General features: G+C 39.1%; 1 protein-coding gene across 1 annotated transcript in view; it reads right to left on the bottom strand.

Moving 5' to 3' along the window:
* Window positions 1–14,039, bottom strand: part of RCHY1 (ring finger and CHY zinc finger domain containing 1) — a 49,843-nt gene that overhangs the window by 11,191 nt on the left and 24,613 nt on the right. The window contains exons 4-8 of the mRNA XM_066232914.1: window positions 5,309–5,387; window positions 3,673–3,717; window positions 3,510–3,568; window positions 3,393–3,419; window positions 1,476–1,596 (exon numbers count right to left, since the gene is read on the bottom strand). Coding sequence (XP_066089011.1) covers window positions 1,476–1,596; window positions 3,393–3,419; window positions 3,510–3,568; window positions 3,673–3,717; window positions 5,309–5,387 — 331 coding nt within the window. The remainder of the gene's footprint in view (window positions 1–1,475; window positions 1,597–3,392; window positions 3,420–3,509; window positions 3,569–3,672; window positions 3,718–5,308; window positions 5,388–14,039) is intronic.

The raw sequence follows: 14,039 nt of genomic DNA, 5'->3' as shown, positions 1-14,039 counted from the left end.
AGCAGGGCAAGTTTTAAAACCTGGAGCTTGGCCATTCGTAGTAAAGGACTTTAATCAGGTCATCCAGGACAACAGATCCTTCGCTTATTATTCTAGGTTTAGTATACTAAATTCCTAGTCTTTTATGCCTCAGGAATGAATTAAAATTCAAAAGTAGGTTCTAAAATTGAGAGAGAAGCTTTCGGCTCATCCCTAAAATGCCAATAAGATGCCACTTAGGAATTAATCTTTGCTAATACTCAGATCCTGAAAAATAAAAAAAGGTGTTAACCTGAAAATCAATCAATACTATGTGAGAAAAGCATTAGCTTTAGAATAGTCACACCATAATAAGTAGAAAACTTCCAAATTTACTTCCAATTATAATTTGGAAAATAGTTTTGTTAAGAATATGATCTAAATGAGAATGGATTAGTGGTTGCCTAGAACTAGTGAACTAGGGAATGACTGCTAACGGGTACAGGGTTTCTGATGAAAATATTTTAAAATTGACGGTGATGCTATTTGTATAACTCCAAGAATAAACAAAAAAAGGCACTGAATTGCATACTTTAAATGGATGAGTTCTATGGCATATGAATTATATTTTAGCAGAGCTGTTATTTTTAAAAATCATCTACATGGAACATAGCAGCCTCTAATAAAACATCACGATTATCAGTTAGTATTCCAGAGGTGATCATTGATTTACTAACAATTCAATTGTCCACATGAGTTATAAAATGCTTCAGTGTAAAAAAAACAAAAAATAATTTTTATTTGACTTTCATAAGTGGCTCTGATCCTTGTGTGTAGAAGTATCTGGACTAAACTGATGATGTTTAGAAAATTTAGATGCCCAAAAATTATTAAGGCAACAGAAAGCTACCTAACATTCTAATTCCGATCTGTAAATCAATATACTATTCTGAGGACATATAGCACATCTCGATTCACAGAGAAAATATGATCATTCTCTACAAGGCAAAAGGCAGAGAAATAGTTTCTATATTTTCAGTTGCAAACTAACAAGACCAAATTTCAAAAGTCTAAGATAGAATAAACAGGGTAATAAACATTAAAAACCAGAAAGTAATCTTCAAAAATCAGCAAATATATTTGCTGAAATAAATGTTAAATAATTGAAAATAAAACAATTAAAATAAAACATCAAACCAGTATTTCCCCCTCTACTCAGTTACATCACTGACTGACTGCACCAACTTCAGTAATGTGTACTAATTCAGAATCCAGCTCGTGCCTGCCACCTAGTGTTAGGGAGAACTGCACAAAGGTATCCTTAGAACTTTTTTCTCCCGGTCTTTTAAATTCAAAGTAACTAAAATATAAGATTATTTTATTCTTCCTTCCCATTAATCATCACATTGGCATCTATGCTAAAGCGGTATTTTTTAAACAGATTTGATCAAAAGGACAAAAATAAGCAGGAACATCAACAAGGCACTTGAAAAGTTTTCAGCACTGATTCTACTCACATCTACAGTCATGTTCTGATACTCTGATGGCATAGGGGTCTGTGCTACCTCGTCATCCAGCTGTCTCCAGTACCTCGTCATATCTAACGCAGAGTGCATACATAATGGACATCTGTAGCCTCTAGAAAAGATAGAAAGGTTATTTCCCAAACATTAAACTAGAAGTATATTAACTGAGGTATACAAGATACATGCTTACTGGTATAGAAACCATAAAGACAGCACGTTATTTCTATATTTCAAGACGATCTGTTACAAACCTGGGAATTTTATACTAGAAAAGTTTTCAATTAAATCCTGTATTGTATGGCATTTTTTAACCTATTTCTTCCTTCTCAGTTCTCTAAAATGGAAATTAACCCACAGTCTTTGTAGAATATACTTAACATATTTTAAAAACTAATTAAGCTGCTTTGTAGCTAAACAACTTGAATTTCTAAATATATTCAAGTAAAAAGACACTATATTCTTTAAAATATTCAGATATTATTTCCTAAAAATTCTGAAAAAGTTTCTTTCTATGTGGCTAATTTAAACTAAAACTTCTGCTCATCAATTTGCAAGGGACCAAAATATTTTACAGTCTTCTCTTTCCTAAATATTATATTATTTTTGTGTGTGTAACAGAGACAGAGAAAGACAGATAAAGGAACAGATAGGGACAGACAGAAAGGGAGAGAAATGAGAAGCATCAATTCTTCATTGCAGCACCTTAGTTGTTCACTGATTGCTTTCTCATATGTGCCTTAACCGGGGGGCTACAGCAAACCGAGTGACTATTTGTTCAGGCCAGTGACCTTGGACTCAAGCTGGTGAGCCTTGCTCAAACCAGATGAGCCCATGCTCAAGCTGGCGACCTTGAGGTTTCGAACCTGGGTCCTCAGCATCCCAGTCCAACACTCTATCCACTGCGCCACCACCTGCTCAGGCCCTAACAATTCTTATCTCAATTTAACATCCTTCTCTGTGATAAAGTCTCAACTTTAGATAATCTTGTTACCAGCTTTGTTTGTAGGTCATTATACTGCGCCAACATAATGACTAAACAGAATTTTGAGCAACATGCCTCAGCATTTTCACAAAGCTATGAGTGCCTCTGGCTGAGACTGTCCTCCCAGGTAAGTACAGCCAGAAAATCAGGGGTACCTGTCTCAATCTGCAGGATGAGCTTAAGGCATGATAAACATGAGGACAAAGATGTAGTCCTACATACCCCAAGATGCTTCTCCCAATTTAACACTACAAATATTGATCAACTTACGACCTATGCAACTTACAACCATTTGACTTTACGACCACAATCGCTAGCCACGACTGCTCTGCGTCTGGCAGCGCAAGTGTTGCCCAGCTGGGTGTACGACAGTGTGGACCAGCTTCCAGCAGCACTACCATCTCTGCGTGCACCATTTCAACTGTTATCCCAGACTCGGTACAGCAATTTGTGTTTTGTGTCTTGGATATTTTTCATCAAACCCCTCCCAAGATGTCTACCAAGAGGAAATTGTCTTTGCAAATATTAAACCAGTTGTACTGGTAATGCAGTGTTTTACTGAAACCTGACGAATGTAAAAATAAGAAATAAAATGGTGTAGTGATGATACAAATGGTATAAAATGAAGAAAATGATGATATATAACAATTATGAAAGAAAATTATGATAAAATGTGACTTAAAGATTTTTATAACATCATTTCACAGTACTGTACATATAAACTACTCAACTTACGACCAAATCATGTTACAACCAGTCTGTCGGAACCTATCATGGTCGTAAGTCGAGCACTAGCTGTATTCACTTACCCTATCCATTTGAAGATAAATATGTGTCATGCCCAATATTCTAACAGAAAGAAAAAGAAGAAAACAAAAAACCCAGACATCTTACAATTGTAACATTTTTAAATCCCAAACACTCACTCTTTCAACATTTCTTCATAACATGTTCTGCAAAAAAAAAAAAAATTATTTCAGTAAAGCAAAAATTCTCTACACTATTTTCAAACATTTTTGAGAGAAGAAACCAAGTTACTTTACTTATGTAAAAGATGTCCGCATGGCAAGACGTGAGCAACAACACGAGATGTATGGATGTCCTGTGAAGACATAAATGTTACTGCTTACATAAAGACGCTATAAACAACCAAGTATTTTAAATTCAGGAGAGGTATTTCCAAAGCAAAAAATATTCTGAGCTTACCTCCAAACATATTGGACAGTTCTGCCGGGAAACATTTTCAATACACTGTTTAAAAGAGAAACTCAATTTACCAAAAGCTTAATGAGATGGAAATAATAGATATAACAATATCATGAATAATAAAAATTAATGAATAAAGGAAACGATACTAATTTACTAAACTTAATAATTAACATTAACCATGTTTCCTATATGTCAGACAAAAACAATTTAACTCACAACTATTTCAGATTTTGCATATTACCTGAAACAAAATTGCTCAATATATCTTAATTACTCAAATTATATTCATTCTACAGATAAGGAAATTCAGTGAGTCAAGACTTACCAAAACTGCAGAGATAATAAAAAACACTTGGAAACTTTCTATTTTATATGTGTTTTACTCCAAAGCTAAACTATTTAATAATACAAATAATAATAACAGTTCATATTATTGAGATTTTACTATATGCCATATGCTAAATTTATTAACTGTACAAGCTAATTAATTCTCACAACTCTAAATGAAACAGATATAATTATTACCCCATTTTACAGATGAGGTACCTGAGGCCGAGAGAAGCTAAATACTTCCAATGTTTCTAAGAGACGGAACCACATTTGAGTTTCAACAGGATACCCCCAGGATCTGAGTTCTTAACTTGGTAAGATAGTGTCTGATTAGATGTGAGGAGGTAGGGAGAGCTCCAAAGCCATGGATGCTGCCCAGGTTTTTGAAGTAAGCACTAGAGTAGATGGTAGGCCCATTTACTAATACATACAAGAAAAGATAACTGAGAAACAAAATAAAAATATCAAGAGAAAATGTGTACGTAATTTCTGAAAGACAACACAACTTACCTTGCTATCACCCCACACTCAAGTCAATACCACCCCAGGCAGTCCTTTTCCCGCAAACTCACAATCTATTAAACAAGTGCCATAGCCAGGGCTGAAAGCCTTGAGGTTCTTCCCCAGCCACACTCCTCTTCCACTGTACCTGGTCACCATATCCTATACCTAGATATTCATTTTCACTTCAATTTCTTTTTCCCCTTTACATTTTAAGTCCGTTATTATTTAGAATCTATTTTTAAAAACCCTCACTGTTCTCTGCTCCATATTTCTCCTGTACTATGCATTTTAAAAGCTATTCTTAAAATCAGTACCTGTAATAAAAATCCATAAACCAATTAGAAGTTGTCAAGATACAAATAACTGACAATATTTATATGAGAATACTTAACAGTATTCTTACATGCTATAAGGCAGGCGTCCCCAAACTACGGCCCCCGCGGGCTGCATGCGGCCCCCTGAGGCCATTTATCCGGCCCCCCACCGCACTTCTGGAAGGGGTACCTCTTTCATTGGTGGTCAGTGAGAGGAGCACTGTATGTGGTGGCCCTCCAACGGTCTGAGGGACAGTGAACTGGCCCCCTGTGTAAAAAGTTTGGGGATCCCTGCTATAAGGGAAAGGAATAATAGATCAAATATTCTAAATCATAATTTTAGAACATCTACTCCTTAACACTGATTAAAAATAAAAGCCACATAGTTGTATTTGGCAGTACTAAAATGTAGCATGCTTCCAAACATTAGCTTTTAAGCTGTTTTTCAAAAACATTAATACTTTTAAAGTTATGCAAATTGATACCTTGTGTTTTCCTTGGAGATTCATTGCTAGGCATAAGTTACATTTCAAACAGTGGAAAAAATCTTCCTTTGGACCAATCCTAAAAAAAAAAAAAAAAAAAAAAAAAAAGTGAAAACCAAAAACTAGATCTGTTTTTACTACAGTGATAATTTGTTCATAACACAGAATCACATATCAGCATCCTAAACTGGGTTTTTCCCCCTAGGCACTAATAACATTTTCAGCCAGATAATTCTTTTTGGTGGGAAACTATATTGTGCATTGTGGGATGTTCAGCAGCATCTCTGGCCTACAACCAGTAGATGCTAGTAGTAGACTACCTCCCCTCCCAACCTAGCTGTAACAACCAGAAGTGTCCCCAGACATTGCTAAATATGCCCTGGGGGAGGGGGGCGGGGGGGCAAAATCATCCCTGGTTGGAAACCACTATTCAGATTCTAATGATGATGGTAAAAATGATCATACATGCAATAAATCAGATTATGATTTTCAGATGATGATATCCTAGATTAATGGCCTCACTCAAGAAAGAAAATGAATGAACAGAATATTTCTAAGTACAAAGAGAAATATGGTATCCTCAGCTAGTTATTCAATAGAAAGAACCTTCAACTCAGTATTTTCTGAAAAGAATTTGGAACCATCACATTTTGCTAAAGGGATATGTGACAGTATTCTTCTATCTTTTATGATGTTTGTACACAAAAATTTACTTGATATAGCTTATAAGTGAACAAATGAAGGAAAGTGTGCATTTAAAGCAGTTGGAAGAAAACAGATAGAAAAACTGAAAAAATTCAAAGGATTGATCATCCCAATAGGTTGTTTATAAATCTATTGTAAAAATAAAAATGTTTTGCTATATTGGAGCTAAGAACACAGCCACCTTTAGATAGTATGAACTCTTCAAGGTTACAAAAGCATTGAGTTTGACAATGCACAAACAGAAGTGATGATAAGCCAGAATCTATTCGTGATGTATTATTTGAGATCTGGAATCAGTACTATACTGTGACAATGCAAGTGCAAGAGGAACCAGAAGTCATTATAAATTAGAACCTATCAGAATTGTATCCAAAGCCTGGAATCAGTTATCACAAGATGGACACAAGATTCATATATGACAGCTGACTAGTAAATAGCTACATTCAAAAGACACTGCCAACAGTGTGGTAACTGCCACACCAGGGGAGGGGGGATGGTTGGAAAATGGTATGGGGGGGTAAGTGGGGATTAACAAAGACTTGACTTGGGCAGGGTGAACACACAATATGGTGTACAGAGATGTGCTATCAAATTGGGCACCTGAAACCTGCATAATTATGTTAACCAGTATCACCCCAATAAATTCAATGAAAAGACTGTTGGGCAAATAAGTTTGTAAACTCTGTATTTTCTGAGTTTGCTCACTTCTATTGTTAAAAATGGCGTTGGTCTGTGAAATTGCTAATTACCTTCCTGCTTGGGAAGGGCCATTGTTATGCTGATGTTGCTGAAGGAGAGTTTTTTTGGCGCCAGAAAGGTTTTATTTTTTTTTATTTTTTTCAGGGACAGAGAAAGAGTCAGAGAGAGGGACAGACAGGGACACACAGACAGGAATGAAAAGAGATGAGAAGCATCAATCATCAGTTTTTCGTTGCGACACCTTAGTTGTTCATTGATTGCTTTCTCATATGTGCCTTCACCGCGGGCCTTCAGCAGACTGAGTAACCCCTTGCTGGAGCCAGCGACCTTGGGTCCAAGCTGGTGAGCTTTTTGCTCAAGCCAGATGAGCCCGCACTCAAGCTGGCAATCTCAGGGTCACGAACCTGGGTCCTCTGCATCCCAGTCCAACACTCTATCCACTGCGCCACCGCCTGGTCAGGCGCCAGAAAGGTTTTAAAGAGGAGAGAAGGAAAAAGAGAAGGGAAGCCATTTTTGCAGAGAAGGAAGCCAAGATGGCAGAGTGGTGAAGGAGAAACCAGTTTGAGCAGAGAGAAGGGAGAAGATGTGCAGATGGGGAGACAGAGGTGACTGAGATTGGTGGGGGCCTTTGACTCTAGGAAAAACCGGGTGTGCCAGTAGCTTTGTAAGCTCTGAGTGAAAGGGAAGTGTTTTACCTCTGTGTGTGTTCACTCAACAGCTGGTGAGAGGCTAGAATAAAGGAATGGCCCACCATTTTTTGGCTCCACTGTTTCTTTACTATCTGCCTGAATCTAATGTGAACCTGCATGTGCATGGCTGCAACGGCTGTGGCTACTGGCCTTACAAAGACATTGCCAAGTTTACTACATAGATCTTCAAAACTAGAAAAATAGCAAATAAAGTTTAGGTTTGGACTGTTTAAATTCTTATTAAAGGCCCTGGCCAATAGCTCAGTGAACAGAGCATCAGCCTGGTGTATGGACATCCCAGGTTTGATCCCAGTCAGGGCACAAATCCACCTGCTTCTCCCCCCTCCCTCTCCTCCTTCTCACCCTCTTCCCCTCCCACAGCCAGTAGCTCAGCTAGTTCGAGCTTGGTCCTAGGCACTGAGGACAGGTTGGTTGATCTGAGCACAACAGCCTCAGGTGCTAAAAATAGCTTGTTACTCGAACATTAGCCCCAGGCAGGCTGCCAGGTAGATCCTGGTCGGAGTGCATGTGGCATAATCTCCCCTCTTCTCACCTAAAAAAAATTTTCATTAAAGTTTTCAGTGAAGATATTTTCACTACCTTTATTCTTACTTCTGTATGGTATTTGTAAGAGAATTTAAATGGTAAATGTTAATGACAAATACTCCTCATATACAGAGAAATCATAATACCATAATATTTTGCCAAAAATAACACTGCTTATACATCACTGAGCAGCTACTATATATACAAGGCACTCTCAGGTACAGTACAGTAATTTAAACTTCAAAAATACCAAAATACTGCCTGACCTGTGGTGGCGCAGTGGATAAAGCGTCGACCTGGAAATGCTGAGGTTGCCGGTTCGAAACCCTGGGCTTGCCTGGTCAAGGCACATATGAGAGTTGATGCTTCCAGCTCCTCCCCTCTCTCTCTCTCCTCTCCTCTTCTCTCTCTCTCTCTCTCTCTCTCTCTCTCTCTCCCTCTCTCTCTCCTCTCTAAAATGAATAAATAAAATTTAAAAAAAATACCAAAATACTTTATCTCATAAAGCTTAATATATATTAGGTAGGATAAATATGTATTTTGTTGTCTCAACAACTTGAAGGTCAATAAATAAACTATAAAATGTGGTGATTCCTTAGTTATGATGGCAGTAATTAAATGCTGTCTACATATCTGCCATATAAAATAACACCATACAACAATGAAAATGAAGCCTGACCTGTGGTGGCACAGTGGATAAAAGTGTCGACCTGGAAATGCTGAGGTTGCCGGTTCGAAACCCTGGGCTTGCCTGGTCAAGGCACATATGGGAGTTGATGCTTCCAGCTCCTCCCCACCTTCTCTCTCTGTCTCTCTCTCCTCTCTCTTTCCCTCTCTGTCTCTCTCTCTCTCTCTCCTTTCTCTCTCCTCTCTAAAATGAATAAATAAAATTAAAAAAAAAAACAAGAATTCTAGAATTTAAAAAAAAAAATAATGAAAATGAATTGAAGCTCATAAATCAAATAGATAAATCTTATAAATAAGGCTCAATTTTTTTAAAGCCACAGAAGAATATATAGCAATATAATTTTAAAAATAAGCAAAATTTTTTTCTTTTCCATGTGGGAGGAGGAAAGACAGAGAGACAAACTACAGCATGTGCCCCAACTAGGATCCACCTGGCAACCTCCATCTGAGGCCAATGCTTGCAACTGAGCTATTTTTAGTCCCTGAGGTGGAGGCTCCACAGAGCCATCCTCAGTGCCCAGGCCAATGTGCTCAAACCAATTGAGCCATGGTGGCAGGCAAGAGAGAGAGAGAGAAGTAGGAGGGGGAAGGATGGAGAAGCAGATGGTCACCTCTCTTGTGTGCCCTGACCGGTAATCGAACCCAGGACATCTACACACCCAGCTGATGCTCTACCACTGAGCCAACTGGCCAGGGCCAAAATAAGCAAAGTTAAACATATACTGTAACTCTACTCCACAATGACAGAGTAGCTTATATAGGACCAAAGCTCCCACTGAAAACTACAAAGGTTGGATTTAAGGAAAACAAACAAGCTTTTTGAAAGTAGTGAAGAGCAACTAAGGGCTCTTAATAACTAAGAGTCAATGTCCCGGAGAAAAGGGAAATACATGGAGGAAAAGCCAATTCTCTGCTTCTTCCTTCTTGGGTGATTTGCGACCCTAAATTGTGCAGTGAGAAGCTAAAACAGGCTAAGCAGCAGGTAAGGGGCAAAGAAACAACACTAGAAAGCCGTTAGCAGTTTCACTGTACTAGAAAGGCAAAAAGTAGATTCTAGGTCCTCCCATAAAAGACATTCCCTGGTAAACACCCCAGGCTTTAAGTCAAGACTACTGAGGGACAGGTCCTAAGAGCCTGACTCTATGGGAAAACAAAATAGAACAGACTTATAACTGACATAATTTATAATTATTTCAATGCATAATTAGATTAAGGTGTTCTATCTCTATATTAACTGCCTACCCAAAAGAAATGTAAAGTGTCATGTGGTGGTGGATAGAGCACTGAAATGAAACACTGAGGACACAGGTTTGAAACCCCAAGGTCACCGGCTTTTGCACTTGCTCATCTACCTTGAGCTGCAGCTTACCAGCTTGAGCACAAGGTCACCAGCTTGAGCACGGATCATGGCATGATCCCATGGTTGCCAGTTTGAGCAAGGGGGTCACTGGCTTGGCTGGAGACCCCTGGTCAAGGCATGTATGAGAAGCAATCAATGAAAACCTAAAGTGTTGCAACTACGAGTTAATGCTTTTCATCTCTCTCCCTTCCTGTCTCTTTCCTACGTTCTCTCTCTCTCTCTCTCTCTCTCTCTCTCTCTCTCACACACACACACACACACACACACACACACAAAGTAAATTGTCCTTGGAAAAAATATAGCATCTAGAACTTATACAATTTTTTACATATTATGTCCAAAAACCAACTAAAACAATATCAAGCATACCAAAAAGCAGAACCAAAGAACCAAACACCAAGAGGAGGAAAAACAGAAAACAGAATTGACCCACAAGTAATCAAGATACTGCAGTTATCATATACAGCCTTTAAACTATCTGCAATTAGTATGTTCAAGAAAAAAAAATTTCATCTAGAACTGGAAATGTTGGGGAAAGGGTGATTTTAAAGAAATTCTAAAATGAAAAAGTCAATAGGTTTAATAGCAGATTAACACAGTAGAACAGAGACCTAGAAGAAACATTAGTAGAAACTATCCAATTTAAGCCCAAAAAAATATTTTAAAAATGTAAGAGAAATATGGAACATTGTGAAAAAGTCTGTACCTAGAGTCCTAAGAAAAGTAAGAGAGTAGGCAGAAACATTATCTGAAGAATCTTACCTGATCAAGAACACTTCAGAACCGACAGAAGACATCAAGTCAGATTCAAAAATTCTCCAAAATGCAAGACAAATAAATATCACACACACCTTGAATATACCATTAAAAAAACTACTAGGAGATGACGTCAGAGTAATGGCGGGGTAGGAAGCGATACCGATAAATCTCCCCCAAAACTCAACAAGATCTTCAACCAGAAACAGAAAAACCTATACTTGGAGCTTCCAGATGCTTCGCAATACACCCAAAGGTATGATTGAGTGAAAAATTGGCTAAATATATAACCAAACCCCGAAGGAAATAGGGAGTAAGAAATGTTCCTCCTTCCTCACTAACCTAAACAGGGCGGCTTTCTCTGGTAACTGTGAATATAGAAACTGAGGCGGGCAAAGGGGGTGAATAGATCCAGGCCGCCGCAGCACAAACGGCTGAACCAGGCTGTGGCACAGAGATCCAAGCCGAGGAAAATCTGATCCTGTGGCAACCCGGGCAATACAAGCTAACACTCGCGCCAAACCCAAACAAAGAAAGACAAGCGGAGCGGCCATTTTACCCGGTCTCCTGGTCGGTGCGCAGTTAGTGGGCGAGAATTTCTTCCTGGGAAAGCCACGCACGGGAGGGAGTGAGAACTAATTCCAACGGTGGAGATTTTCCATGCTGGAGAGTGTTTCACTCAGAGGGAACCGCGGCCGGCCTCATATCCTGGTTTGCGCACGCAGATAAGGAGTGAGTGATTCCTCCGAGTGCCTCGGCAGTACGCACCCGTGTTATCGCAGAGAGGGGCAGAGTCAGGGGCCTTTGTGTGGGCCAAAGCGGAATCTCGAGCTGCCCCAGTGCCTTGCAAAAGCCGCGCACGGGGACGGAGCGAGACTCAATTCCAACGGTGGAGATTTTCCGTGCTGGTGAGGGTTTCACTCAGAGGGAACCGCGGCCGGCCTCATATCCTGGTTTGCGCGCGCAGATAAGGAGTGAGCGATTCCTCCGAGTGCCTCGGCAGCGCGCGACCGTGTTATCGCAGAGAGGGGCAGAGTCAGGGGCCTTTGTGTGGGCCAAAGCGGAATCTCGAGCCGCCCCAGCGCCTTGCAAAAGCCGCGCACGGGGACGGAGTGAGACTCAATTCCAACGCTACAACTTTTCCCTGCGGTGGGGGTTTCACTCAGAGCGTGAGACTGCTGGCCGGATATCCTGGTCGCAGACAGTGAGTGAGAGTTTCCTCCAAGCGCCCCGGAAGTGGGCGCCCGCTTGTGTTACCGGACAGAGTGGCAGAGCCAGAGGTCTTTGAGTGGGCAGAAAGCCTGCCTGATTATGCTAGCAGCTCTGACTGACTGAGCCTTACCCAGAGCCCTGTGCTGAGTGGAAATAGAGTGGGGAGTTGCCAGCTCTTTGAGCCTCTTACTATCCAGGCAGAGGCAGCAGCAACCCCATAGCTGGATTATCAGGCTACTAATTAAGGAAGGAAAGACTAGGAGAAAGGCTCCAGGAACACGGACTCTCTCACTGTCGGAGCCTATAAATGCTATTGAGCTTCGACTGCCAACGAGACTAAAGCACAATACATGACATTGCCATAGAGACTTATCAACTGCAAACCTCTACCTGAGCGTGCCAAAGGGGCAGAACCCGGGGTACAGAGTCACCGACCAGAAAGAGGGAGAGAAAAGAAAAAGCAAGAAGATAACCTCTCAAAATCAAGAATAATCTGCAGACTTTATAACCTATCCCATTTTATTATATTTGTTCGTTTGTTTCTCTTATCTTCATTCTTGATACTTTTTTCTCCTCCTCCAATTTGGCCGATTAACTCTCTACCGGTCTTACTCTCTCCTCTCCTTGAACTACACTACCCATAAGTGTTACATCTCCCATTATCTTTTCTCTTCTCTTCCTTTCTCTCTATGAGGGTTGCACTCCAAAACCCTTAACTCTCTCTCTCTCTCTCCTTTCTTTTTTCTTCTTTTAGTGGTTACCTCTTTTTTTCTCTCTCTTTCTTTTCTCCCTCTATATTAGTTTCTTCCTGTCTCCTTTACATCTCCTCTCATTCAAACCTCACTAACAAACAAATTATCTTATCTGGGACTCAAACCTATGTTTGTGGCATTTTGGGGGGTTTTTACTTCACCTTTTTAACTCACTAGCAGTGCTCTCATCCCTGGCTCTCCATATTATCTAGTTCTTGTTCCACTAAATACAATAGTAATTTTTTAATTTGTCCCCCCATTTTTCTGTTTTCCTCTTATTCCTCTCATCATAACTCTTAGACAACCAACACCTAAAAGCAAATCATTTCATTCTTGACCCAAATTTTTTCCTTATTTGCTTTTTGTGGGTCCATACGCTCTTTTTTTTTCTTTTTTCTTTCCTTTTTTTTTTTTTTTTTTTTTTTTTTGCCCCTTTATTACTTTTCCCCAATTCAGGCCCTCCATCACAGGCATTGTTTGTTATAATTCACAGTCCACCACAAGATTTTCTCAAAAAAGAGAGGAGAGGAGAGGAGAGGAAAAAAGGAGGGGGGGAATAATTTCCTTTTTTTTAATTTTTATTTTATTTTTCTTTATTTCATTATTAATTTTTTTTAAAAAAAAACAACTCTTTTCGATTTTTTATTTTTTTTTATTGTTATTTTTTTTAACTTTTTATTCTTTATTAAATCTCATTAATACTATCAACAAAACCACCCTCAGATGCCATTAAGGAAGAGAAAATCGAATATCATGGATACAAAAGAAAGAGAGGTAACACAGCTAGATGAGGAAAAATCTATGGAGAAAAAATTTAATATATTAGAAACCTTGGAGCTAAATGACAGAGAATTCAAGATAGAAATACTAAAAATCCTCCGAGATATACAAGAAAACACAGAAAGGCAATTTAGGGAGCTCAGAAAACAACTCAATGAACACAAAGAATATATGTCCAAGGAAATTGAAACTATAAAAACAAATCAAACAGAGATGAAAAACTCAATTCACGAGCTGAAAAACGAAATAACAAGCTTAGCTAATAGAACAGGTCAGATAGAAGAGAGGATTAGTGAAATAGAAGACAAGCAACTTGAGGCACAACAGAGAGAAGAAGAAAGAGACTCAAAAATTAAAAAAAATGAGATAGCCCTACAAGAATTATCTGACTCCATCAAAAAGAATAACATAAGAATAATAGGTATATCAGAGGGAGAAGAGAGAGAAAATGGAATGGAGAACATACTCAAACAAATAATAGATGAGAACTTCCCAAGCCTGTGGAAAGAACTAAAGCCTCAAGTTCAAGAAGCAAACAGAACTCC

This window comes from Saccopteryx bilineata, chromosome 5, assembly GCF_036850765.1.
Source record: "Saccopteryx bilineata isolate mSacBil1 chromosome 5, mSacBil1_pri_phased_curated, whole genome shotgun sequence".
NCBI classification, from domain to species: domain Eukaryota; kingdom Metazoa; phylum Chordata; class Mammalia; order Chiroptera; family Emballonuridae; genus Saccopteryx; species Saccopteryx bilineata.
This window is presented reverse-complemented; position numbering and strand designations above follow the sequence as displayed.